This window comes from Gymnodraco acuticeps, unplaced genomic scaffold (genome assembly GCF_902827175.1).
Source record: "Gymnodraco acuticeps unplaced genomic scaffold, fGymAcu1.1, whole genome shotgun sequence".
In the NCBI taxonomy this organism is placed as follows: Eukaryota; Metazoa; Chordata; class Actinopteri; order Perciformes; family Bathydraconidae; genus Gymnodraco; species Gymnodraco acuticeps.
The window spans coordinates 3,769,969-3,795,833 of NW_022992265.1; the positions used below are offsets into that span (position 1 = coordinate 3,769,969).

Genomic DNA, 25,865 nt, shown 5'->3' on the forward strand with positions numbered 1-25,865 from the left:
TACTGATTCATTCATTTATTCCAATACAAGTATATAATACATTACTATGTGCTTAGGGCGAATAAAAAAAGAAATCTGCACCTCATTTACCTTAAACCTTAAAGCCAGTAGCATTATAGTCTTTACATCTGATTCAACGTGGTTGGACATTCTTTAAAAAAAATAATAAGATAATGGAAAAAGATATTTTCCATTTCATCCCTGCAACGCTGGTGCTGGAACTTCTGTGGTTACTGTTAAAAGTGCTCAGAATGAATTCAGCCACAATGTGAAGAGGAGGGAAATAACATGAGTCTCTTAATGTAAGCTTTTGCTTTATATAATTATCAATTTTTTTAATAAAAACACATTTTTTTGTACATTTACAAACATGGTAGAGGAGAGAACATGGTCTGAAAACAGGAAGGAGACATATACTTTAAAGACTGTCTGCAGCAGTGAAAGTAAACGGATAATGTACATATAATGTTCTTTTCCCCCGGCACAGGAGAGTCTCTGAGGTCAGCGACTCACAGCCCACATTTCCCACAAAGAACCCCACCTTAACAACTACTTGTTTGTATATATTTGTGTTATTATGCTGTACAAATGACAGTTCTTCAAATAACCTACAGGCTGCAAGTCCCTGGGGTTCACCTCGTGTTTTTCAGATGAAAAAGGTGTTTCAGGACAGCAGGGTCTGGACCTGCTGAGGGGATCTGGGCAGCAGGTTCTCCAGGTCTTTGTAGCTGTTAGCTGGGCTGCTCAGCGCCGAGTAAACCTCCCCGTAGGCTCTGCACACCAGCTCTGTGGACTGACGGAAGATCTGCTCCCTGCACACACACACACACACACACACACACACACACACACACACACACACACACAGACAGATACAACTCTTACCATTTTGCACTCACAGAACAAAGTGGCAGCAGTGAGTTGGCCTTTAAATCCCAACATTTCTAGAGTAAATTAGACGAGACAACCTCTGTTGTCATTAGTCACTGATCAAGAGCTGATTAACAAAGCCGTGAGTAAGAATTTGTCCTAATTACTTTTCCTTTTTTTTCTTCAGTGACCATTGAATGCTCCGGCTGTGACAAAACAATGAGTGGCAGGATGTGGTGCACACTGCCATCTATGGACACATATTCCACCATTAATGAATACGCATCAGGTGTCAGCCACAGGAATATAGACTAAAGAAAAGACTCTTCAAATGAGATGTCATCATTCATCTATTGCATAGTAAACATTTAAATGTTATGGATTTCTCGACCCATCACTTAATACGTTTCAAATCAAATGTTCTTCAGATTTGTGTTTGAATTAGTCCATGAAAAGGATGTTATTTAGCAAATATATTGATAATCAAGTCATGTTGCAGTCATTTTATAAGCATAAATGTCAGTAAATGTCCTGCTTCGCTTGGTCTTACATAGAAAATATAGTACATTTTATAGTTTGTAAAAAAAGAGGTGGCTTTGCTCTTTTCTTTATTGTTTTTTCAAAAGCATTTCTATGGAAACTAATTAGTTAAAACATATTTAGTCTCTTTGGATTTTGTTTATTCATTTAGGTCTACATCATTTTCTTTATTATTTTATTTAGCAATAAGAACGACGTGTACCGTTAAGTGAGGGACATCATGTGACTGCTTCTTGCAATGTAGTGCAAACAGAGGATACTGAAAAAGACTAGGAACCAGTCCTCTCAGGCTCTTGAGAAAAAATTGTTTTAATTGGCCCACAGAGGAGAAAGAAACGCAGTCCTGCGTATAACACCTTACTCCACACCCAGGACACCAACAATAAAAGTAAAACAACGGTAGTCTAAAAGTACATTGCCATTATTGGTGGGCAGCCGGAGTGTTTTCAGAGTGCTGCGGGTGTTTTTGTGTATTTAGGTGAGCAGAGAGGCAGACTTGAGAGAGAGAAAAAGACAAAGAGGAGGAATGATTTCAGGGAACGAGTGTGAGTGAGAAATGGACCAGAAGCTAATTAATGGCGTCCTGCCCATCAGTCCTCCCATGTCCATTAATAGAGAACATTAACCTGAGGTACAGAGTGCTTCTCAAGCCTGCTGCACTTCCCAGTAAACGTGACTCATAGAAAGAGCTCTCCGATGTAGCAGCTGGATTGAGCTAAAAACATGCGCATGTTCTGATCAGTAAGACAGGCGGTCCGGCCGAACACTCTCACTGTGTTTTAGGCTTCAGCAATTTAGCATCCAAACTCGCCATGCATTTAGTCGAGTGTTTTGTTTGGAATGCAGTAATGATCGTATTGCAGCAGGGAAACATGTGTAGGCCAACGCTCCTGTTCTATTTATACCAGTCTGAAATTCTCTGTTGAAGCATCACGCCATTTTATAAACATTTGAAGCTCGAATATCGCATGTTCTTACTACTGTCAACTAAGGACAAGGGCTCACTTGATGGCTGCACTGAGCAGGAAGTTGAGCTGGGGCATCACAAGAGTGTCCGGCGACGACAAGTAGCGATCGAACTGGACCTGTTGTTTGAGAGAGAGATGTGAGCAGGTGATGATTCAAAGAATCACAATCATCAAGGGAGAAGGTACCATTCCTGCAGGTGGAGTTGCTGCATTTATACACAGAGAGCAACTCACCATTGCAGCTTTCACAGAAGAGCTGTCCATGCTGGGGAGGAGGGAGAGGGGACCCTGAAACAGAAAAGTAAACATCAGCATAGAATCCAACTCAAGGTCACAGTGTTTGAACAGCAGAAAGTCAGGTGGTCCTTCATTCAGTCGCGTTTAGACTACAGGCTGTGTTAAAACATTTACCCCCTTTAATGTTTGTCTACATTGCCCTCAGCAGTGGATACAACCGGAGGAGGCTGGCCGCGATTATGACTTTACCTCCGGCCCCATAAACGGGTAATAAGGATAATTTATTTGTCTTTGGTTACGGGGGAGGGTTTTTAAAAAAAAATCGTTTTATCATTGAGGTTTACTCCTTCTAACCTTCCATGAAAGGAAGATGATTTACACAAGGGCAGGACGATATGATCTGGATCATAATAAAATGTCACATTTATCTCAATGAGTATAATAGGTGCATGTGCAGTACAGGAAACGTTCTTTATTGTGCTGGATTACAATTTACATGGCTTATTATTCACGGCAAAGAGAGGAGGTCTAGGGAGAAAAGGGATTTATAGTTGTTTTGATTTAATAAGGTTTATTTTCAGCGACAAGCATATTTATCGGGGGAACACAATGTGTTTTATAAAAGCTGTAAATGCTGAGTCTTGATTTTTAAACAGGAAAAACAAGACCAATTCCCTGCCTAAATCTTGAAAGGCAATAAAATGACTAACTCTGTGAACCGAACAGCCGGTACCTTAAAGGCAATTACGCGACACTGATTATCCAGAATGGCAACACTAAGTCGAGCTTAAACGCCTAAATTGCCAACATTAAAAGCAGCAAATAAAAGGCAGTGCAAGGGTCAAAGCTACAGCGCAGCACCCAGAGTGATTACATGGGGATGTGGGCACATTAACAAACACATTATGAGCCTGCTCATCTGCCAGCTAAAACCAGTGTTGTTTTAATCACTGTTTTCTTGTGTCTGACTTGTTTGTCTGACGTATCACAGATAATTACAGGGATACAATAAGCAGATAGTGAAATGAAACCTTTTTAAACGTGGGTATTCTTTAAAATAGTTGACATCTGGTATGCCATCGAGTGTGGAGAGCTAGACCCAATCCTTTTAAACAGAAGACTATTTAAAGGAAACCCGAGACGAGCCACCCGAGGAGAGAGGTATTCTGCAGAAGAATGACAGTTCTTGATTGAGCTCTGCATGGAGCTGCAGCAGCGGGGTGTGGTGTGTCCTGACATGACCCTGGCCTTCAGACTCGCATGCTAAACCACAACTATGGGTCTTAGTCAGCCCAGTGGCAAAGAGTGTTGAAAAGAGGGAGGAAGGCTCTGGCATCGGCTCTCTCATCTGCACGGCAACATTCTGGAGAAGCTAAAAGAATATCTGCAAAAGAACATAATATGATCTGCTCCTCTCTGTCTCTCATCTAAACATGTGATAGAAATGCTATTAAACCCTAATAACGAGATTGGTCATGTGGTAACCATAGCGATAGTTAGTGTACAGCCCAAAGAGTTAGTGGAAACAATTATGTTAGGTAGTAGGGGGGCTTACAGGAGAGATGTGATAATAAAAAAAACACAGTTCTGCAACTTGAAGTGTGTGTAAATGGGTAAGTGTTGTTTGTGGGACCTGCTCAGCGCTATGCTGCTGGACGATGCTGTAGAAGTAACTCAGTCCGGCTCTGGTCAGCACGAAGGACGCCTGCTCGTTGATCAGAGTGTCAAGGTGGGCCTCGATCTGTGTCATGTGGGAGAGAGTGGCTTAGCCTCGTGTCCAAGCGCACATTGTGAGCCGATGGTACTTGAGGCTAATAGAGAACCTCGGTGCTATTGATAATGAAACTTCCACAGGAGCTCTCATGGTGCAAAAGGTGGGCTTTAAATAGAGGATAGGTGCTACATTTGAAAGTGAGCAACAATGCATGACGCACACCCTTCTATGAGACAGCAAATTAACAATTGTTTTAATAAAAGATGTATGCTCTATGGGATTTAATGAAAGGAACAAGACTCATGTTGAATGAACAATGCCCCTACACACGGACGATTATGTTGTTAGCTAGGTTCTAATGTTGGATGGCGTTAGTGTTCCATGTGTCAGTCCAATTATCTAGTCCAACCAAGGTCCGTCTTTATTTGTTTTATGCTCTTGAAACACTTTAATAGAATTAAATAGATGCCTAAACCATGAAAGAAAATCTAAATCACTTTTAATTGATTGATAATTATTTACAATTAAGACAAACCTGGAACTCCAGCATCTCAAGCCTCTTGTCAGTGAACTCAAAGAGAGCCAGGGTGGTCTTCATGACATACAGTGAGTTGACCATGTAGGAAGCCATGTCTGCAGTGCCGAGGTTACTGGCAGACACAGTGCATAACTGCAGGAGAGGATCCAGGATGCAAGAGAGCACCTGGGGAAATAAAAGAAAGCCTTAAGAGACGAGGCAAATATCAATGGCTTGGATAAACAGGTAAGGTAAACACATTTAACACATTTTGATATGATTATATAGATCAGGGGTGCCCAACCAGTCGATCGCGATCGACCAGTCGATCGCGATCGACCAGTCGATCGCGATCGACCGGTCGATCGCGGGGAGATTCCCAGTCGATCGCGAGATGTGTCTAAAAATAGAACAACAATATTCTGTTTTATCATTAATGTCCTGTAACATAATCTTCCTGTGCAAGAATAATGCACTTGAACGCATCAAAGCTTTGTGATTGGCCGGCGTGACCCCATGTGTCGGGGCGTGGCTGGTGAGCAGTGGGCAGTGCACTAGTTCGCTAACGTTGTCCGTGTCAACAGGAGTGACAGTCCGCACACACACAAGACCGCAATTATGGCAGAAGCAAAACATATATAATTTTCACTCCGAGTGGGAGGATGATTATTTTTGTATCTATTCCAATTCAAAGTGCATCTGTCTCATCTGCAATACGAGCGTGGCTTTATCGAAGAAGGGTAATTTAGGAGCGGCATTTCAAAACAGTGCACAAACGCTACGAGACGGAATTCCCTCCTAATTCTGCCCTACGCTCCAAAAGGGGAGGGGCCTGAAAGGGGAGCTAAATGCACGGCAGTCCATTTTCACCCGGCCCAACAACAAGAGCAAGGCTGCTACCAGAGCATCTTATCGTGTCAGTCACGTTCTTGCGAAACACATGAAGTCTTTCAAAGACGGCGAAGTTGTGAAAGAAGCATTCCTGGAGGCTGCCGGCGCGTAATACAAATAACAGCAGCATTTCAACAGGTTTTTGATATGATAAAAACTCAAGTTAGATACCGTTATTAATCAGCTGTAAGTTTGAGTTTGTTTGAACTTATTCATTATAATTATTGTACAAAATGGTATAAGAATGCAAACTTAAATTGATTATAGTCTATTATCAATTCAGGTTAAGAAGCTAGTGTTGCTTGCATCCTATTTTACAGGCATTTATTTTTATAATCTACTAAAATGCAACAAAAAAGGGTTTGATTCTATTAATGTTGTCTTTTTTATTGCACTGTTGCAGCAGATTCCTGTGTAGCTTCAGATCTGAGTTGTCTTATTGGTAAGCCTCATTTATACTTTTGTAGCAACACTATTTTTATATAATGGCAAAGAAAGGGTTCAGTCTTTTCTTTTTTTCCTGTGTCATATGTGGCAGCACTGTTCAATGTTTCTTGAATACATTACCCACTTATAACAACACTGTTGTGTAACTTCAGTTCAATACTTGTATGTGTGTAGATTAGAAAGAGGTAAGATAAAGGATCTGCAGTGTTTTATAAAGTATTCATCGTACAAAGGTCAGTTTTATACAAGTAGAAGTGTGTATTTACCTGGTAGTAGGCTGTCAGTAATGGCTACGCCTCTCTATTTGGACTGGTAGATCTCGGCAGACTAGCAACTTTAAAAGTAGCTCTCGGTTCAAAAAAGGTTGTGCACCCCTGATATAGATAATAAAAAGAGAGAAGAGTTTTCCTTTTTCTGTTTTAAAATGAGTTTACCTGAGCAAAGTCAGCCTGGCGGGCATCCAGAGGAACCACTGAGGAATCGTGGGAGGCCAGCACCTCCCTGAGGAGGGAAAGGGTCTGCGTGAGGGAGGCTGTGGGTCCCAGGTCTGCGGGTGGTAGCTCCACCTGCCCAGACAGACACGGTCAAAATAAGTTTTATTAAGTTAGACAAAGAGCAAAGTTATTCTTGCAGAGGTTAGCTGTGTGACGGCTGTAGCGTTTACTGAGACAAGCGGTGACACATTCTCAAAGCATCCTTAATGAGCAGCATGATAGACCAACCATACACACACTTCCCGCTGCTACTCTGAGCCCCAGCTTGTTCAGTCACTAGAGCTTTTTTTAATGAAGAGGGTTTTGATTTCATTGGCTTCTGGATACACAACACAGAACTGATCCAAGTCACTGTTGTCCACCTAATAGAGCAAATTATGAGAAGCCTGTGTTCCTGGCATTGGATTGAATTTACACCAAAACCCTGAGGGCCTCCAATGTGATTAACACCGAGCTACGGGGATCATTCTTGTAACTGCTATCGATCAGGACAAAGCCTGCATGTTATATGGAAGAGCTACCGCTCGTGCTGAGGTATATTTGGATGGCAATTTAACCAAGCGGTACATTTGGTGTTTTTTGGCAGCTCGTGCCATTTTGATGGTGTGGCCAGCAGGCTGAAACTGTTTACCGGCATAAGCGCTTCAAAATAGCCTTGTTGTCTTTGAGGGTTTCAAAGCAGAGCTGAAATACACAATATGTGTCCACAGGGTGCATACTCAACTTCTGCACTGTCCTTTAAGCTTTTATGAGAGAACATTGCAAACTGTCTCTATTGGAAAAACAAAGCTTCTTCTTCTTTTGGTGATGGTGTTGTTTTACTAGCATTTTCTCACAACCGTAGAAGATAATAGAAATAATGGGGATATTATTAAAATAATAATCTTCCTATTCATGTATTCCTATTCACCTCCTTCAGACTATCGCTCCTGATATTCTACCGGTTCTCACCCATTTCATCAACACTTCTCTAACTTCTGGTCACTTTCCAAACAGTCTCAAGGAGGCAAGAGTAAACCCTCTCCTAAAGAAACCCACTCTCAACCCGTCTGATGTTATAAACTACAGGCCTGTCTCTCTCCTCCCGTTCCTGTCTAAATCACTTGAACGCGCTGTCTTTAAACAACTCTCCTGTTATCTCAATCAGAACAACCTTCTGGATCCGCACCAGTCTGGTTTCAAGGCAGGTCACTCCACAGAAACTGCTCTCATAGCGGTCACGGAGGAACTGCACACTGCCAAAACTGAATCCCTCTCCTCTGTCATCATCCTGTTGGACCTGTCTGCTGCATTCGACACGGTGAATCATCAGATCCTCCTTCGCACTCTCCAAAAACTTGGAGTTTCAGGCTCTGCACTTTCCCTCCTCACCTCATACCTGAAAGACCGTACCTACAGGGTGACTTGGAGAGGGTCTGAGTCCGACCCTTGTCAATTAACTACGGGGGTCCCTCAGGGCTCTGTTCTTGGTCCCCTCCTCTTCTCCCTGTACACAAACTCGCTCGGATCAGTCATTAGCCCGCATGGTTTTTCTTACCACTGCTACGCTGATGACACCCAATTAATTCTGTCCTTTCCCCGCTCAGAGACCCAGGTCGTCGCACGCATCTCTGCTTGTCTAGCTGACATCTCTCAGTGGATGTCTGCTCACCACCTCAAGCTCAACCTTGACAAGACTGAGCTGCTCTTCCTTCCGGGAAAAGATTGTCCAACTCTTGACCTGACAATCAACATCGGCACCTCAGTTGTTTCCCCGACTCAGACTGCAAGGAATCTGGGTATGACCCTAGATAACAACCTGTCCTTCACTGCAAACATCGCTGCTACAACCCGCTGCTGCAGATACACGCTTTACAACATCAGGAAGATACGTCCCCAGCTGACTCAGAAAGCGACTCAGGTTCTGGTCCAGGCTCTCGTCATCTCACGCCTAGACTACTGCAACTCCCTCCTGGCTGGTCTACCTGCATGTGCCATCCGACCTCTGCAGCTCATCCAGAATGCAGCGGCTCGTCTGGTTTTCAACCTTCCTAAATTCTCCCACACCACTCCGCTCCTCCGCTCCCTTCACTGGCTTCCGGTAACTGCTAGAATCCACTTCAAGACACTGGTACTTGCTTACCATGCTGCGAATGGATCTGGCCCTTCCTACATCCAGGACATGGTTAAACCGTACACCCCAGCGCGTGCACTACGCTCTGCATCAGCCAAACGACTCGTTGCGCCCTCGCTGCGAGGGGGACCCAAGTTCCCATCGGCGAAAACACGTGGGTTTGCTATCCTGGCTCCAAGATGGTGGAATGAGCTCCCCATTGACATCAGGACGGCAGATAGCTTGCACATCTTCCGGCGCAAACTGAAAACTCATCTCTTTCGACTCCACTTCGAGCGCTAGAACGATTAACGAAGCACTTTTATACTAATAAAGGACTGGATTACCTAAAGCCAGTTGAGTAGCACTTGAAATGTTTGGCTCTATGAAACCTGATATACTTATATGATTCTGTTTTCTTCAAGGTTGTGTCTTCCTGGTCGAATGTACTTATTGTAAGTCGCTTTGGACAAAAGCGTCAGCTAAATGCAATGTAATGTAAAATGTCATGTCGTACCTTGTCCATCAATCTGCTTGCGTGCATGCTCAGGCTGTTGAAGAACATCTTTTTGCTGAGGATGTGCATTTCTTCAATATTGATGAGCAAGGAGGCCACACTCGTTCCAATGATGGAGCTGCACAAAGATCAAAGATTGATCAAAAATGGTGACTTGAAAATAAAAAATGGCAGCAAAAAAAGAATTGTTTTGTCCAGCTGACTTCCCCAAATGTTTTGGAAAAAAGCTAATCAATATATTTAATTGATCAATGATACACAAACAAAAAGCAGCTTATTCCCATATAAGCAATCAAATTAATCAAAGTATGTTTTGCTTTACAGATGACTTAAATGATTGACTGATTCTAAAAATAAATTGAGGGAAACATTTATAAATTGTTGCCCTATTTTGCCGAGTCAGTTGAAATACCTGATGGTGTGGTGGTAGAACTTGAGCAGGTTGGACAGCTTGTAAAGCAGGACAGCTCCGGGCTCCGCCACAATGACTTGTTCAATCCGAACCTGAGGGACAGATGACACCGTGAAGATGTGAGCAGAACTCAACTGAACACGGTCTGCATTCAACAGAGCTAGTCAGTGTTAGCAGTGTGAACAAATGCCTTGCTCAGGGACACCAAGTGCTACCGAGGTGTCCCTGAGCAAGGCACCGTTCCCTACACACTGCTCCCCGGGCGCCGTTCATAATGGCAGCCCACTGCTCCTAACACTAGGATGGGTCAAATGCAGAGAAACCATTTTGTTATATAGTAAGTAGGCCTACTGTGTAATGACAATAAAAGTATATAAATAAAAATTTAAAAAAAATTAAAAATGTGGTGCTTACTTTAAGCGGCCTGCAGACTCCCTCAGTGATGTGTCCAACCGACTCCTGCATGTTCTCCTCCACACCTAAGTGAAAGACACACACAATTAGTCAAGGCTATTGAGGAATTAATTCATACATAAATATATAGAACAAGGAGTCAAATGTAATATGATAATCATATTACAATGAACTAAAGAAAACTAACAAAAAGGTGCCAGGAGATCAATTAGGACAATTAAATGGACTCTAAATAACATTAAATGGACTCTAAATAACATTAAATGGACTCTAAATAACATTAAATGGACTCTAAATAACATTAAATGGACTCTAAATAACCCCAATGAACAATAACAATCCACCACACCTTGAACTTTATGTTATGATATGTCTTTGCCCTGTGCGTTGTACTTTTTATTGTATGTTGAATTGTATGGAACAAGCTGTAATACTCTGCACTGACACGAATTCCACCAGCCTGGCTGTGTGGTCATTAAAGATTCTAATCTAATCTAATCTAATCTAATTGATAGCCTGGATGTGATAGCCTCACATTTTTTTTTTAAATGGAGCTGAATGATACCCCTACTGTGCTGCGTTCACTGCTGACTGCTATAGAAAGTTAGATTAGGAACACAACAACAGGATCAGTCATCAGCTGAATTAGATGTACTGGAATTAGATCCGTTTACACTCACAAATGTTGATTTCCCATACTCTATCCAATAAACAAGTTACCATTGTGACATTTGTTTACAAGCACCTACGCTTGCAATATATACCAAATCAAAAACTCAACAAAGCAACTGAGACGATAAAGGCAATATTCAATGAAGAAAAGGAAAAAAGCTGTAGTTGCATTTGTACATGAAGGTTTGGCATGAAGTGGGAATACTGGAGAACTGCAGAAAATGTCATTAGAAGCAGGAAACGTCATACCTTGCACAGTGACTTGTTTGAGCAGAGCTTCAAGGTGCTCTTTCTCTGAGGCGGTGGCTTGGTGCAGCCAGGCCAGCATGTCCCCAACATACCTGAAAGATGTACACAGTGTGTCAGTGAGGGGCCACGCTGAGGGTAAATCTTACCATGCCCGGACCACAGCTCCATCCAGGCATGGCTCATCATGTTTCACTCACAAACACACGGCTTTTGGTGTTGCGTAACGGGGGAAAACAGAAAGGTTAAACTTGAATTATTGTGTGTTAAGTGTATGAGTGTGTGTTTGTGAGTGTGTGATGACATAGAAAGGTGAGAGAGGACTAGATGTTCTCAGAACTACTGATGGCTGCTATAAAGTGGAGGTGATTTTGTGTTCCACACACGGCTCATGTTCTAAGAAAATCTCCCATTTGGCTCCCGGGCACCTGAGGCAGAGGGAAGGGGATGTGGTACAACAGGAAACACAGAAACACTCACACACAAATGAAGATTTTACATCTTCTAGAATTGGATATGATTGGATTAAAAAAAACATTGCAATATTTACAGAAACTGAATGGATTCTAAATGTAATTATTAAACACATTGTCAACAAGAGTTACACCAGTTTCACAGGGTTATTTTGAGTACCTTTCCGTTTTTTAAATGTGCATTTCTCTGAGAACATAAAAATGAAGCTGGCCTGAGCCAACAAATGTTATTTGTGTAACAGGAAGAAAATAGATTTCTGTATAAATGTATACTAAAAACATTTGTGTAATAAGTGTCTACAAGTAGTTTTATCGTGATTGAAAGTAACCTTTACCTTTGTGTGTTAATTTACTTTCAAAAACAGAATAATCTTACACAAGCTTTTCTCTACTTCCATGCCCTTAATTGCGGCACTGCCTTCATTAACACAAAGTGGACTGGATCCTAACATTATCACCATATAATCTGAACCAATAAACACGTTATTAAATAAAACCATTGTTTCCATGTGAATGTCTTTGAGAGTATAATGTCGTTTTTAATTTATTGTATCATTTGTGAGCATGAGTGGTTGTGTCCCCAATGTAAACAGTTGACAATTTGAAACAATCAAATAATTTGTCAAAAGTGATGTTAGACTGACTAAATACATAATAAATAATAATAACAACTTGTTTTTCCAGTATCTAATGAATTATGTAGATGTTGCTTTTTTTCAGGTGAGATTTATCTTCGATTTTGTAGATATCCTTTAACCGACCTTAGATTCAAACTCCTTATTCAGTATGCCTTCAAACTCACTGCAGAGAGATGATCCATGAGTTTCTCAAACTCAAGGTCTCTTTTCCAACAGAACCAAAAGCTCCTTGTGATTTAATTACAGTAAGAAAAGGCAATGTTTTGCTCAAACATGTGATGTACCTCATAGGGTCATGTGAATGCATCTCTATGGGGCGTGGCGTCCCTCCTATCCCACCGCGGGTGAGGGCGTCGATGAAGCCTCGCACCACCGCACACCTGCGTGCAGTCCCAAACTCATCCAGAGTGTATCTGACCAAAACAGAAGAGAAAGAAAGCCGTGTGAAAAAGACGGCAGCAGCAGTGTTTTTGTGCAGGCTGAGTGTCGGAGGTCAGTCCGTGACACGATCAACAATGCAGGCCAAATAATCAAAACACCCTCAAAGCTTTCCCAAAGGGGAAAGCTTTGAGGGTGTTTTGATTATTTGGCGGTGGCAGGCTCTGCGACAGACTAAACAGAAGATTGAGTTGAATTAAGATTCCGGGAAACGCTGGTCTGCACCGTCTCAGCCTCAACATCACCAGACTGAGCATGACCTTGAACTGAGACAGGTGCATGTTCAGAGAAGACAGACAGACGGGCAGAACAAGGGGCTGCAATAAAAACATCTTCACGTGACAGGGTAACGTGTGAAAATGTCCTCTGGTGCGTATAAATCATTTGCATGGAGACTGACAGCAAATGCTTTTAAAACGTTTTTCTTTTCTTCAGTATTTGTGCTTGCCTTTAAATAAAAGTGAGTAATGGGCATTAGCAATCCATTATGTGCTTCAATCATTTCAGAGCACTTAAAGAACAATTCAAAACAAAGTAGACCAAAGGGAAATCACGAATAAAGCTGCTTTCCGTTTACAAGGAAAATGAATCTCACCCAACGCACTGTCCTTACTTGATAAGAACAGAATGATTTCAATCTTAAACCCTTTTGTAATTTAACTGTTAGGGATATCTTTGGACTGAATTGTGCAAAATACACACTTGAAATGAAAACTTCTCATATGATATTTGTAAAGAAAATGTAGTTTGTTACATTGCTGATTGTTCTGTTTTTTTAAGTGGATCTGCACTCTCATTCTGCTGGCGTGATGATGGCCTAATGTTCTGTTGCTTCAGGCTGTTTGCTCTGTGGTTTCCAATCAGAAACCACTTGGTTTCTCTCACCGAAAACCTCATTGTGACAAGGATCTTCTTGGCATCAAGTGTTCACGATTCCACTGCGAGGAGCCCGCGGAAGAAAGTAGCAGATTGAAATGCAGAGCCTTGTAATCGGTAGGGGAAGAGGCATTTCATTTCCAAGTTAACTAGCATGTATTGCTGCTCCTATGAGCTTATCTTACTTTGTATTACCTCTGTAAAGTGTCTTTGAGCTCTTGATAAATCAAATGTATTATTATTATGACGCATGTCAGTGAAGTATAGCGGCTGTTGCTATCTGGCAAAGAAAGTAAAAATAAGTGGTTTGCAGAATTATTTGGGGCTACAGTTTTTATCAATTTGAATAAATGAATATTAATCCCTTGATATTTGTAACAGTTTAAAACATCCATCACTACACAGGTCTATTTGAACCAGCTGTTCTCTTAGAAGATGCATAAACACTGACATTTAGAGAAAGGTAAAAGAAGCGTCAGGCGACACAACACGCATTGTGAGTTTGTATCTTACTTATAGAGGACAGGTCGGTCTTGTAATGCTTCCATGGCTTGAGACAACACAAGGCTGATATCACAGGACTCTTGGGTCAGTCCTCTGCACTCATCTTTGTAGAAAGAAAAAACACAAGACAAGCAGCTGCAGTTTCTCTGGTAAATCTTCTTGTGTTTGTGTGCTCCATTCAGTGTTGCTTAATGGTTTGGACTAAAGTAGCCCCATTGATAGGAAGCAAATCAAAGAAACAAGAAAGTGTTTCATCTTTTTTCCCATGGGCTATTCTAGTCACTCAGTCTACTTGTGAATGAGACAATACACACAATGAACAGGCAGTGGCTAATATACCAGACAGTTGGAAATATGGGTCAAACGCTCACCCCATGTGAATGGCCTCACAATTCACTCTGACAAAAGCATACTAAAATATAACCTCATTACAAAATAAACGTACCTCTACAACAGTCAAAGAAATATGGAATAACATAATAACATTCAGTTCTTTAATTTGATCATTACCAAAACTTTTACTTGACACATTTTCTTCTTTGCTGTCTTTTAGTAAACCTAAATTACAATTAAGTATTTCAGAGCAACTCTTAATTTACTATATGCCCGATTTTTACAATCTAAATGGTTCGTACTCCATATTTATTTCAATGAAAGAACACATGGCTAAGTTAAGGGAAATGTTGGTTTCTGGTAGAATTTGGCAAAGAGGTTATGAGTCACATGTATCCTCAAATGACTCCTTTTTTTTTACTGACAACAGAAACATTTTGTATCCGTCTCTTTTCAAATGACAAAAGAAAGACCAATAACGAATCATCAAACAGTTAAAGAAAAGGGACACAACTTAAGACCAAAATAGACTCAAATCAATGATTCCGGTTGGAAACGTCCTTATTATTTTCAAAATGCACTCGCTTATTCGTCAGGTCCAAGGTGAGTATGGAAGGTCAGAGTGAGTCAGTTTTCTCTGTCGGTGAGCTGGTGTTATTAACTCTGCGTGGTGTACTCACTCTGAGCCCAGCGGTAGAGCTGCTCATAGGATGTCTCCTGTAACACGGCCATCTGCTCCATGATCTCTAACCTGGAACAAGCACACACACCAAGACCACATATTACATACCCATAAGCTGCAGTGACATAAATACCCAACCCAGGTGTTTTTTTTTCCACTCATCTGTTCCAACATTCAGGTTGCCAATGAATTGAACAAGAATCGGTGTAAAAGACACTGTGAGCCACTTCCTCTGACAGAATGAGACCACAGAACGACATTATGAAGTGAGACGTGCACCTCACCCTGCAGTCTGCTGGTTGGTTCTCAAGAGGATTTTCACGTCCTCGTGGATGTGCTTCACTCGGCTGAGGGCTTTGAAGAACTCCTAGGAAATTAAACACATGAATATTTTAGCCAGCAATAAAGGGTTGTAGATTTACAGAAGTAAATAAACGGTTTTTTTTGCAAACCCAACAAAATGGTAAAAATGTTTTGTGGTGAGACCAAGGATAGCATTTGTAACTCATCATGTTATGTTGATAAATATAATAAAGAGGTTCCCAGGGAAGGAAGATCAAACTATTCTCAACCATTGGACTCGACTGGCCTTGGAGTGCCATCAAGTGGGCTGCATTGGTACTGCCAAATGGTTAAATATAACCCAAAATGAAATATTTTGGTAATTTACAAAGCCAGCAAATGTTAAATAGGTCTTGAGTTACAAAATGTAAAGAGCCCATGAACTAGAGGAGCCAATTAGCTTAGCCTCTCAAGCTAAAAAACGAAAGGGAAAAGACAGTTCCAGATCAGAAACACACTGATATTGCATCCTCCCATCCCAAAAGATTATTTAATCACTTGGTATACATTATAACGTGGATTACCTCAGTGACGGGTGCATCCCGAGCCCCTCGCAGCGCGGCCATCTCCTCATTGGACAGCTGGAACTTGGCAAGGAAAGCCTGGGCAACCTGAGCTCTCACCTCCAGGCGATGACTGAGGGGAAATAAATATTGGAAGTTCATTCACTTGTCATTTTTGTAGTTTAATGATTTGTTTTTGTTTCATTGTTTCTGTTCTGTCCAGTTGGGCCTTGCTTGTCATCATGATTTGTTTTGTCTGTTTTCAAGTCCCTTGTAGATGTTTATCTCCCAAAATGACAAGGTTTTCTCTTCCATCTTTTTTCATTGAATTCTATCCCTGTTTTGTCTTTTCCTAATGTTTAAAGGAAAATACCCGTTAGCGTGGAAAACTGGAACAAAGATGTATGCATCAAGGGGCCCTATTATGCTAATGTTCAGGCTTATAATTGTAAGTTGTGCCTCGACTGTGACTTGTTTACATGCTTTAATGTTCAAAAAGTGCTTATTTTCTCATATTGCCTGTGCTGCAGCACCTCTTTTCACCCTCTGTCTGAAACCAGAGCCCAGTCTGCTCTGATTGGTTAGCTGGCCAGCTCTGTTGTGATTGGCCAACTGCTTAAAAATGAACCCCCACCTTAGAAGGTCACGTCCAATGTGTTGGAGAACTAGCCAATAGAATCTCAAGTTTTACATAGTGATGTCAATATGTTACGGGAGTAAACAAGTAGCCATTAATGCGTTTGAGGCAGGCGTTTCTGTGGGAGAGAAACTCCCTCTGGAGGGAACTTTGGGATTTTAGACCTTGCAGACCATTTACATGCACAATAACTTACATAACACACTACAGGAAAAAGAAAACCCCAAAGCATCATAGCTTTATGCTTTTAATAAAAAAAGAAAGAAAAGCAAAACGTCAACAAGCTGTAATGTTTGAAGTCTTACAGCAGAGGGCAGTCATATTACTCAAACACACATGCACACAGCTCTTGCTCACAGTGGACTCAGAGTGAGACAACAGGGCAGGACAGTAAAGATATCATGTGCCGAAGATAAATAACGGAGGGAGCCAAGACACACAAAAAGAATAGAGCCAGATTCAGGCCAGGTTTTGTCCCTATCAATAACAGCAGAGTGATCACTATCAGTGTCACTATAAGTGTCTCAACACAATAGTGTCCATGGCAACAGCCCCAGTCAAACAGGGAACTCTGTCACGGGATAGCAGAACAACAGCGAGTACTCCCTCTGTCCCCATCCATCCATCCAAACCACCTCGTCTATATTCTCTGCCCACGTCTGAGAAAACAAGGCTGCATCAGTAAATCACTGGGTTGTTTTGGTGATGGAGAAGAACCCAACATTATCTAACCATTGTCTCGCACACAGCCATTACCAGTGCTCACCCAGCTGAAAGTAAAGGGTTGTAAATCTGTTACAGGATTCTATGATTTAGTATTTCTGTGCACAGCTCGCCGAGTCTCACAGGGCTTCAAGGCATCTTTGCCCGTTATGTATTTCTATGTTGAAATGTGTCGCAACGCACAAAGACAGTTTGGGTGAGCCACCGCCTTGAATTGTATGCATAGACTTGGGGATCATACCTTAAAGCTGTACATCATTACAAGTTGGCATTATAATTAAAAACGGTAAGAGTAGTGACAGTTCTATCAATAATGTGTTAATGTTATGCAGACAGAACGCTTTCACTGTGACATTGTCAACTTCTTATTAGTAGTCAATTTTTTAAAAATAATGTAAGAGATGACAGTTTGTCTTATAAGGTATCCGTCACTGTCAAACGCACGTTAAAAAAACAACACAATTCAAGAACACCATGCCACAGAGATAACAAGTTCAAACAAAAGGCACTCAGCCACCTGGAATCTCATCACAATTAAAGAGATACATATACAAAATTAACAAGCTATGCTAATGAGGCCAGTCATTCAATTAATGCATATTAGAGAAAGCATTTCCATGTGAACATGCTTCACACAACACTTGAGCAATAGTAATATATTACCTGTAAACTGTTGTACTGTGAGGAAGCTACAGTTGGTTCAAGAAAAGTGATATTATCACTAATATGCAAATGTTGCAGCAGGCTTCAACCAACATCTAATTGAATCATCTGTTCTGTAGCATGAATCTGAGGTGCAAACAAGGGACTTCTATCATTAAAGGTTGTTGTGTTATTGTCTACAGCAGGGGAAAGAAGAAGAGAAACGCATACAGCATTGGAACTAGGATAAAAGATCCCACATACCAGTTTTATGGGACATCAAATTGATTGTCCGTCCCATCATCCTAATAATCATAAAAGCTTTATAAGCCTCATTTCATGTCACATTAAGATGCCATAGCTTGGAATTCTATTCATGAATCATTTAAGCCACATTTTGTATTTCTACTAAAGGAAGGTGCCTTTGAATTAGGTTGTGTTTGTGAGAGGGTTTGATAGACGGGTATTGACATTTGTATAGATAGATAAACTTAAAGATAAGTCGGAAAGTAAGTTCTTAATATATTTTAGTAATAATGTGATTGGCCAGGATACACACGACACTCCATTTTGATACTTTCCCATGCATATTCTGTTATTCTGTCTATGGATGTGTTGAGCTTCATGGGGTTCGGAGCACCAGCAGAGAAAACCGTTTTCAAGTATCAAACTGAGAAGTATCTTCACATCAAGGAGGCCAAGATTGACAGACCTGTTCCTCCAGGAAGTCAATCACAACAGGCAAACAGGTTGCACACGCCTGTAAAAGGTGAGGAGAGGGGCATTGTGGGAGCTGTTGCAGCGGTGCAAAGGAACAGAGGAGCAGCGGGGTCGTTTCTACAGCGCTGTCAGGACATGGCACATTCTTTTCCAGACTGCAATTACCGAATACCATGGAGAGGAAACATACTCGAGTGAATCTGCAATATCACGCCTGTAGAGACTCCAGGCTAGGGCTTCAAAGAATGAACTGAATATTTATGCTTTTTTTCAACAACATGTGCAAGGGGAAGTAAGATCCAAGTTACATAATGTTCCAGAATAGAAAGAAAACAAGTTTGGTGTGTCAGTTCCTTTTGTGTTGGGTTGTGTGTGTGCGCAGATTCTTCAACTAGGCCAATTGATTTTGTGTGTTCAAGCACAGAAATCGGTTAGGCAATATAACACAGCACAATCTCATAAACAGCTTCATCAAACTGAAACACTGAAATTACCGATGCCTGTTTAATAACCTCACAGAGCTGATGGTGCAGCACCAAGAACATCAAAACTGAGATTCCAGCAGTGAAAAAACCTTTATTTTGATTTATTTGAACTTAAACATTTGATATCTATGTAAAGAAGACATTTCTCATTTCTGACTGATAATCAAACAGAACGCATGACAAGTAGATCAACTGTTGTGTCTAAAAAGTGAAAGTCCAACCCTCTCATAAGTCGTAAACCATGCGGGTCGATTATCCATTCAAATCTATTACGGGCCACTTCAAAAAGGCATGCGTGGAAATTTGGCATTCACAGAGCTGTTAGTTAGCCACGCGCCAATGATCACAGGCACATCAGACAACCCGAAGTCACACTCACAGCCATTCCCTCATTAACAGCCAGCTGAGCCTTAATAAGGCTCAAGGGTCATTTTACACAGGTTGCCATTTACCATTTGATATCCCTGATCGTTCTATCAAGCGTTTCAGAGATCTGGATTAAGTAATGACTTACACAGAAGTCATACTGAGAGCGTTTGTTTCATTTTCTTTGAAAAATAGAAACACAGGCTGATAATTCATCTTGTGTTTAATTGTAGGAATTACTGTTGGAAACAAGTGGCTGCCTTGAAGCCAAATGCAGCAGTTGTGGTCAATACATGTATCTACATTGCTGTTTGGCATGCAGCCCAGTAGGCCTTCCGTAGCTGTGAGCGATTCAGTAATGGCTGAAGAATTCAACTAGCAGACCGACCCCTTCAGCTGCGGCGGCTCGTGAGGTCACGCGGTCCACACAAACATCCGTTAGAGACACGTTTCAACATGTTCTGCAGATAACATGTCACGCTAATGCAAAGATCACACAGTGCAGGGCAGGTGGGTAGTGTTACGTTTCATTATGGAACAACACGCAACACCTATTTAGTGCTCTTGCGGACAGCCTATTTGAACAGGACCAGCACAAAACAAAAGAGCAGCACCTCTGACAGCTGGCAGGCAAACACAGGCCGTCTCCTCCCATTGGCCAGCCTCTTCCACCTTTGCTTCTGTACACTGTCAGCAACGCGCTGCTCCTTTCCGTTTCATTAGAGCTGACAAATGACAAAGTGCCACTGGAAGATAAGATAGCAAACAGTTCAGCAAAGGCCTCGCCATGCCAGCTAAACACACAACGGGAGCATCTGTAGGGCTATACAAAATGACTGTATAAGCACACATTATGAGATAGTACTGCTAAATGAGTGTCAACAGCAAAGAAGACAATGGCATAGGACTGCAGAGGATGGTGTGACCTGAAAAATACATGACAGAGAAAACTGGAGTGGCCGGGCTGACTGGTGGACGGCTGAAGGAGGACAGCTTGACTGCACACACTTCCCCTGGCAGCTCTTCAGAGACAAAATTGCCGAAGACAAGGTCAAAACCCGGCGTGCAGACACTATCCCATCTGGCTGTGGGGGTCATTGTGGTTCTGCGGATGAAAATGTCACGGTGGCGGACAGCAGGCGCCAATGGAACCACTAAAATGTGTTTTTTTTACCTTACTAGTGTTTTGTATTGTTTTTACGTCATATGAGAGTTTTTCAGTCGGTGGCTTCTGATCTGGTTTCATTGTCTCTCGTATTACATTTGTTTCATGTCCTGTCTGTTTTTATGTATTTATGCTATGTTTTTATACAGTTGTTGATGTACAGCACTTTGTTCAACTCTGTTGTTTTTAAATGTGCTATAGAAATAAAATGGATTGGATTGGACTATGCAAAGAAAGAGACAAAGCAGGGAGGAAGCTGCAAGGGCAATGTTAAACCTCTGACCACCTACCTTCACAGAACCATGCAACTATTTGTTGGTGGCTTTTTCTGTCAGATTCAGAGCCCTCCCCCTCCTGTGTCACCAATCTATCAATTCCATGCTAACGTTATGCCAGCGGAGCATGGAATTGCCTCGGTACATCACAGCTGTAGGCAGTGTCTTTTGCCAGAAATCTACATTATCTTTGCCCCCGTCACCTCACAAGGTCACTGAGCACTTAAGGTCACAGCCGCCACAAAATGCTAATGAAGCCCATCCCAACACTCAGCTATTGGCTCACAGGAGCGGGGGGTTCATTTACACATTCCTGTCAACACTGCCCGGAAAACAAATCATAGGTTAACGACACCTAGATTAGATTTATTGGCAGCCTTTCAACCCAAAAACAATGGATTAGTATTCCAAGATGCACCGTCAGACGCGACCTGTGACTCTATGTCATGGTGAGCTCTTCATTTTGAATCTGCATATCTAATGGCTCTTAATATCTGTTGTCAGCAAATCTGATTGCACACGCTCAAACACTGATGGGCTGCTCTCCAGTCGTAATAGTCTGACTTCAACAAGATAAGGGGGTAATGCAGTGTAAACAAGAACTACTTTAATGTGTATATCAAGGCCAAACATCGCAGGACATGAGCAGTAAAAAAAAGAATGCTTTGTTAATGATGATTGCTGCCCTCCTTATGCAAATAGACAGCTGCAGGAGAAATATTCATCAACCTCATGAATCATTCATAATCCTCCTGCCCTGCACACATCTCCCACAACTTCTGACACTAAAGTTGAGCTGCATTTGACAGAGTTGAGAGAAATGTACTCACAATTAAACAAACATATTGTTTTAAATGGTCGGGTCGAATCAATATTTGTGCATATATTTTAAATGATTTGTATATATATTTGAGGCAACTACAGGTAAACAAGGAAGTGCTAGCACCTTTAGCAAGGTCTGACTTTCAGAACCAAATGATGGATGCAATAAATGCTTATCATTTGCAAGGTGGACCATGATTCCTGCAGTGCTTATATGGAAGTGCTTTTTGTCTCGAAACCCGCCTGAAAAGAAAAAGGGGGATGGAACGGATGGGGTCAAGCATTGGACTGATAAAGATGGCTATCAATGATGCATGTGGAAGGTTCCCAAAAGGACTTAGCATCAGAACAGATAAGAGGAGAAATTAGAGTTCCAGGAAGTTTCTGCAAATATTTTTGAATCAAGTTGCCATCTTATCTTCTTTGTCTCTCGCTAATACTCTGAATTGCTAGTTTAGAAGTTCAGGGTGGCAGGCGTATCATACATGTTAGCCATTGAGTTGCAATAATGTTTTACAAGAGATAATACTGCTAAGTAAAATAGCCCTGACTCATTCATCCAAAACAGGCAAGAGTTCATGTAAACCCCTAACTGAAAGATATATTTTCACCAGTTGTAATCCTCACTGATTCACTATACATTACTTTGTTCTGCAACAATCAAGTTACAAGGTTGAGTTTTGGAGGTAAATGCAAACATACATCCAAACACAGACACAAAACGTTTACCCGTTTAGAACTCACTTTTCTCCCTGCAGCTTGTTGGTTTTTATGATGAGGTCTTGAGTTTGGTCCTTAGCAGCCTGTTGAAGAAAGGTTGCGTCAGAATTGTTCTCAAAATGCATTTATTAAATCAGGCACACAAAGTAAAACAAATATACTATACCTTTAACCTGTCTGTCATTTCTTCACAACATGTGCTCATGGCCTGGACATCCTCATGAACACTTTCAAGCTCCTATGAGAACATGACGTTACAGTTGGTTACAACAGCACTGTTCATACATGAAGAGTCACACATATAGTTCTAATTAGGGATGCTCCGATCGCCGGAATCAGTATAGTATTAAATCTTCCATTTAAAGTGATGTTTAAAACTCAGTTAATGGGGCTCATTCACTGGAGCTTCCACAAACAACAATCAACTTAATTATTACATTCAAATGAAGTACATTATTCAAGTTTACATTCACTTTGGATAATAACACGGGAGAAATTAGCGGAAGCGCTCGAATTTCCTCTCTCTCCCTCTCCCTCTCTCTCTCCCTCTCCTGACAGCCTGTCAGTATCTCATGCAGCTCACTGATCCAGTAATGAGTGACCCGACAGTGAAGAATACATATATTTATAATAACTAGTTTAGCTTGTTCCAGAGGTAGATAAAATAGCTAAGTGTGTTAGGTCTAACTCTTGTGTGTTTCGCTCCGCTCACCGGTCCGGTGGGCGGAGCTGCAGGATTTCTGCTTCACACACGTTGCATTCCGCTATTTTGCTGTCTTTTTCGGACACCTTAAAATAATGCCAGACCGGTGAAGCCATTTTGGCGAGCTTGTTTTGCCGCACACAGAGACATGTGTCGTGTACTTTACGTCATGCGATCGGCTCTCGCGATCGGCATGTTTAGAGAGCACCGATCGATCGGTAGAATGTGAGTATCGGCCGATCTCGATCGGTGACTGATCGATCGGAGCATCCCTAGTTCTAATACATATTGAACAGTAGCATGTTTTAATTCAAGATTTTCACAATATCCACGACAGCATTTACTCTTGTGATGATCCCTGCTGAAAAAACCTTCCATCCCCTATTGAATTGAAACAATATGTCTATCCCTGAAGTTTGAAATGGAAATAATACATGTAATATGCTGTTCATAACTACCATCACAGCTGGTTTCTTTGTCATTTAATCTAATAACATAACATCAGGGGCAGCATCTTTGGAAAAACAAAGTTCACTATTTAGAGATTAATTGACTCAATACCGTCCCCACGTGACCTTTTGTAATCCCACCTCAGTTCAAGAGAGACACACTGCACAGGTGCTGATGATTTGAGTTGACCTTGAGTTACCTCTTTTACATCCTTAAATATTCGTGCAAACTCCTCGTTGATGGAAAGGCTTCTTCTCTCTATGTCACCGCGAAGATTTCTCCTGGTGCGCAAACTGTTCTCAGTGAAGAACACAGAGAGGGCCTTCAGAGCCTCCAGCATTTCCTGAAAGCACAACATAATAGGATAATGTAAGGCAATTGGTTTGTTCTCAACCAATGTCTGATGAGGATCTGTTCCCCTTGCACTCAACTGCGGTGAAGTTACTTTGAGTTTGGCTATTTGACAGACAGCATGAATACATCATTTTTTGACACAAAGCCAATGTGATTTTCAATAACTCCGCGCAGACTTGTTCGTGTGAAAAATGATGCTAAAATATTAATAATAAATGTGTCCTATGTGGCACACGTTTTTTTATTACAAATGTGCCCTGAACTGAACTCTGGAGGGCACACCTCTATTTATATACATATCTATTTGATATAAATATTTTAATAAGAAAATCATTTATCCATGTCAAATAGAAAAAACTATAAAAAGCAATGACAAGTGGTGTGTTCTACTTGTCGAGTGTAGTAACACATTATGATTTGCACTGACTTGGTCACATGATAAGTAAGCTATTGAAGAAAATAAGGACTTTTCAATAATAAAATATTCATATTAAATTGAAAAGGCACTAAAATCCAATAAAAAGAGGTGTGTCTTATTTGTACAAGCAATACAATGCTGCATTGACTTTGAAATGTTAAACCTAAAAACTGCAGATACTTTCATTAAAATATTCATATTTAATAGAGAAAACCCCAAATGGTCTGTGACTGTGGTCTGTCGCATTGATACAGTGTATTTATAACAAATCTGCATCCAGTTGGAGTCATTGGGTCAAATGAAATGGAAGCTATTGAACAAATCATACATTTGAATAGAAAAAAAAAGAAATGTCATTAAAATGTCATTAGATAGCAGGAGGACTAAAATACAATACTTTTCAAAGTGTATAACATCTGACATGGATTTTGATTCACTTGAACACATGACATGAATGCTGTTGTAACTGAAATGATCCTCTAAGCAAATATTTGTGTAAAATCAGATCATGACAGTAATCAGAAATCAAAAAATGCTGTGACTTCAAAGACACGTGTATGTAATTTGTTTGCATAATTTGTACACACATGGGCAAGTAAGCATGGAATTATCGAAAATATAATTGTGTCAAACTGTCATTTATCTATGCGGTCACTCAGTGAAACTCCGTGGTTAAGAGAGAGCTCTCTTTTCACAATCTGTGAAACTGAGTCAGAAAACCGAAGTGGATGCATGTCATTCTTTCCTTCAACACCCAAGTCCTCACCCCTGGAACTTAAACTATCCTCACAAATCCTGTAAGGTTCTGTTTGTAAGGTTTTCTTCACCACCTCCTTTAACCTGACCCAGAAAGCAAGTGCTAGTTTCGCTTTTCTTAACTTCAGCTGCTTCTATTAGTACAGCATTAATAGGGGTTGACTTAATAGCTCCTTTACGCCAAACGTAATGATTGTATTTGAGTGTATCCTCTTTAAACTGGGATGTGTCTTTCTTCTGCGCCATAATCTAGTAGTACCTGTTTATCTGGCCCATAGTCACATTCACCCAAATATCGTAAACGGTTTCATCTTATTTATGTATTCTCCATGTATATTTGATTAATATAGACCCAAAAGCAACATTGTGTGACTATCTTGCACGTCAAGCTAATGTTAGCTAGCTAGCAAGAAGCTAACCTCTTTCGTCTTACCTTGTCATTGTCGAGCCTCGTCTCCAGGATTTTGTTAAGCTTCCTTGACAGCGGGTTATTTGTTTGAGAAGGCACATTTTGGTTTTGTATGACAGTGGAGCTATCAATCATATTTTCTACTTTAGCAGCAGCCATTGTACACAAACACCTCCACGTCAACTTTTGGAAAGATGTTTTGGTCCGTCTGGAATTAACGTCCGGTCGGCATGGCGATCCGTCGAGTAAGGATACAACGTTCCGTTACGTGGTTTCTTTATTTTTGTTTAACTACGTTATCAAATGGAAGATGTGTGAATAACGAACGTAAATAATAATGGTTCTGGTATATATAATGTTTCCTCGTATTTAAGATGTCTCACTTATTGAATAAGCTATG

The 25,865-nt window shown here is 41.1% G+C and overlaps 1 protein-coding gene across 1 annotated transcript; it reads right to left on the reverse strand.

Annotated features, from left to right (window-relative positions):
• Positions 1-25,624, reverse strand: cog6 (component of oligomeric golgi complex 6). Its single transcript, XM_034207206.1, has 19 exons — positions 25,490-25,624; positions 23,728-23,871; positions 22,542-22,613; positions 22,400-22,458; positions 15,842-15,953; positions 15,260-15,342; positions 14,974-15,044; positions 13,970-14,063; positions 12,427-12,555; positions 11,035-11,126; positions 10,114-10,178; positions 9,700-9,791; positions 9,288-9,405; positions 6,619-6,750; positions 4,865-5,032; positions 4,249-4,356; positions 2,613-2,666; positions 2,416-2,495; positions 1-812 (listed from the first exon to the last, which is right to left on the reverse strand). The coding sequence occupies exons 1-19, from the start codon at positions 25,622-25,624 to the stop codon at positions 665-667; spliced, it is 1,956 nt and encodes a 651-aa protein (XP_034063097.1). The 3' UTR covers positions 1-664.
• Between the last annotated feature and the right edge of the window lie 241 nt (positions 25,625-25,865).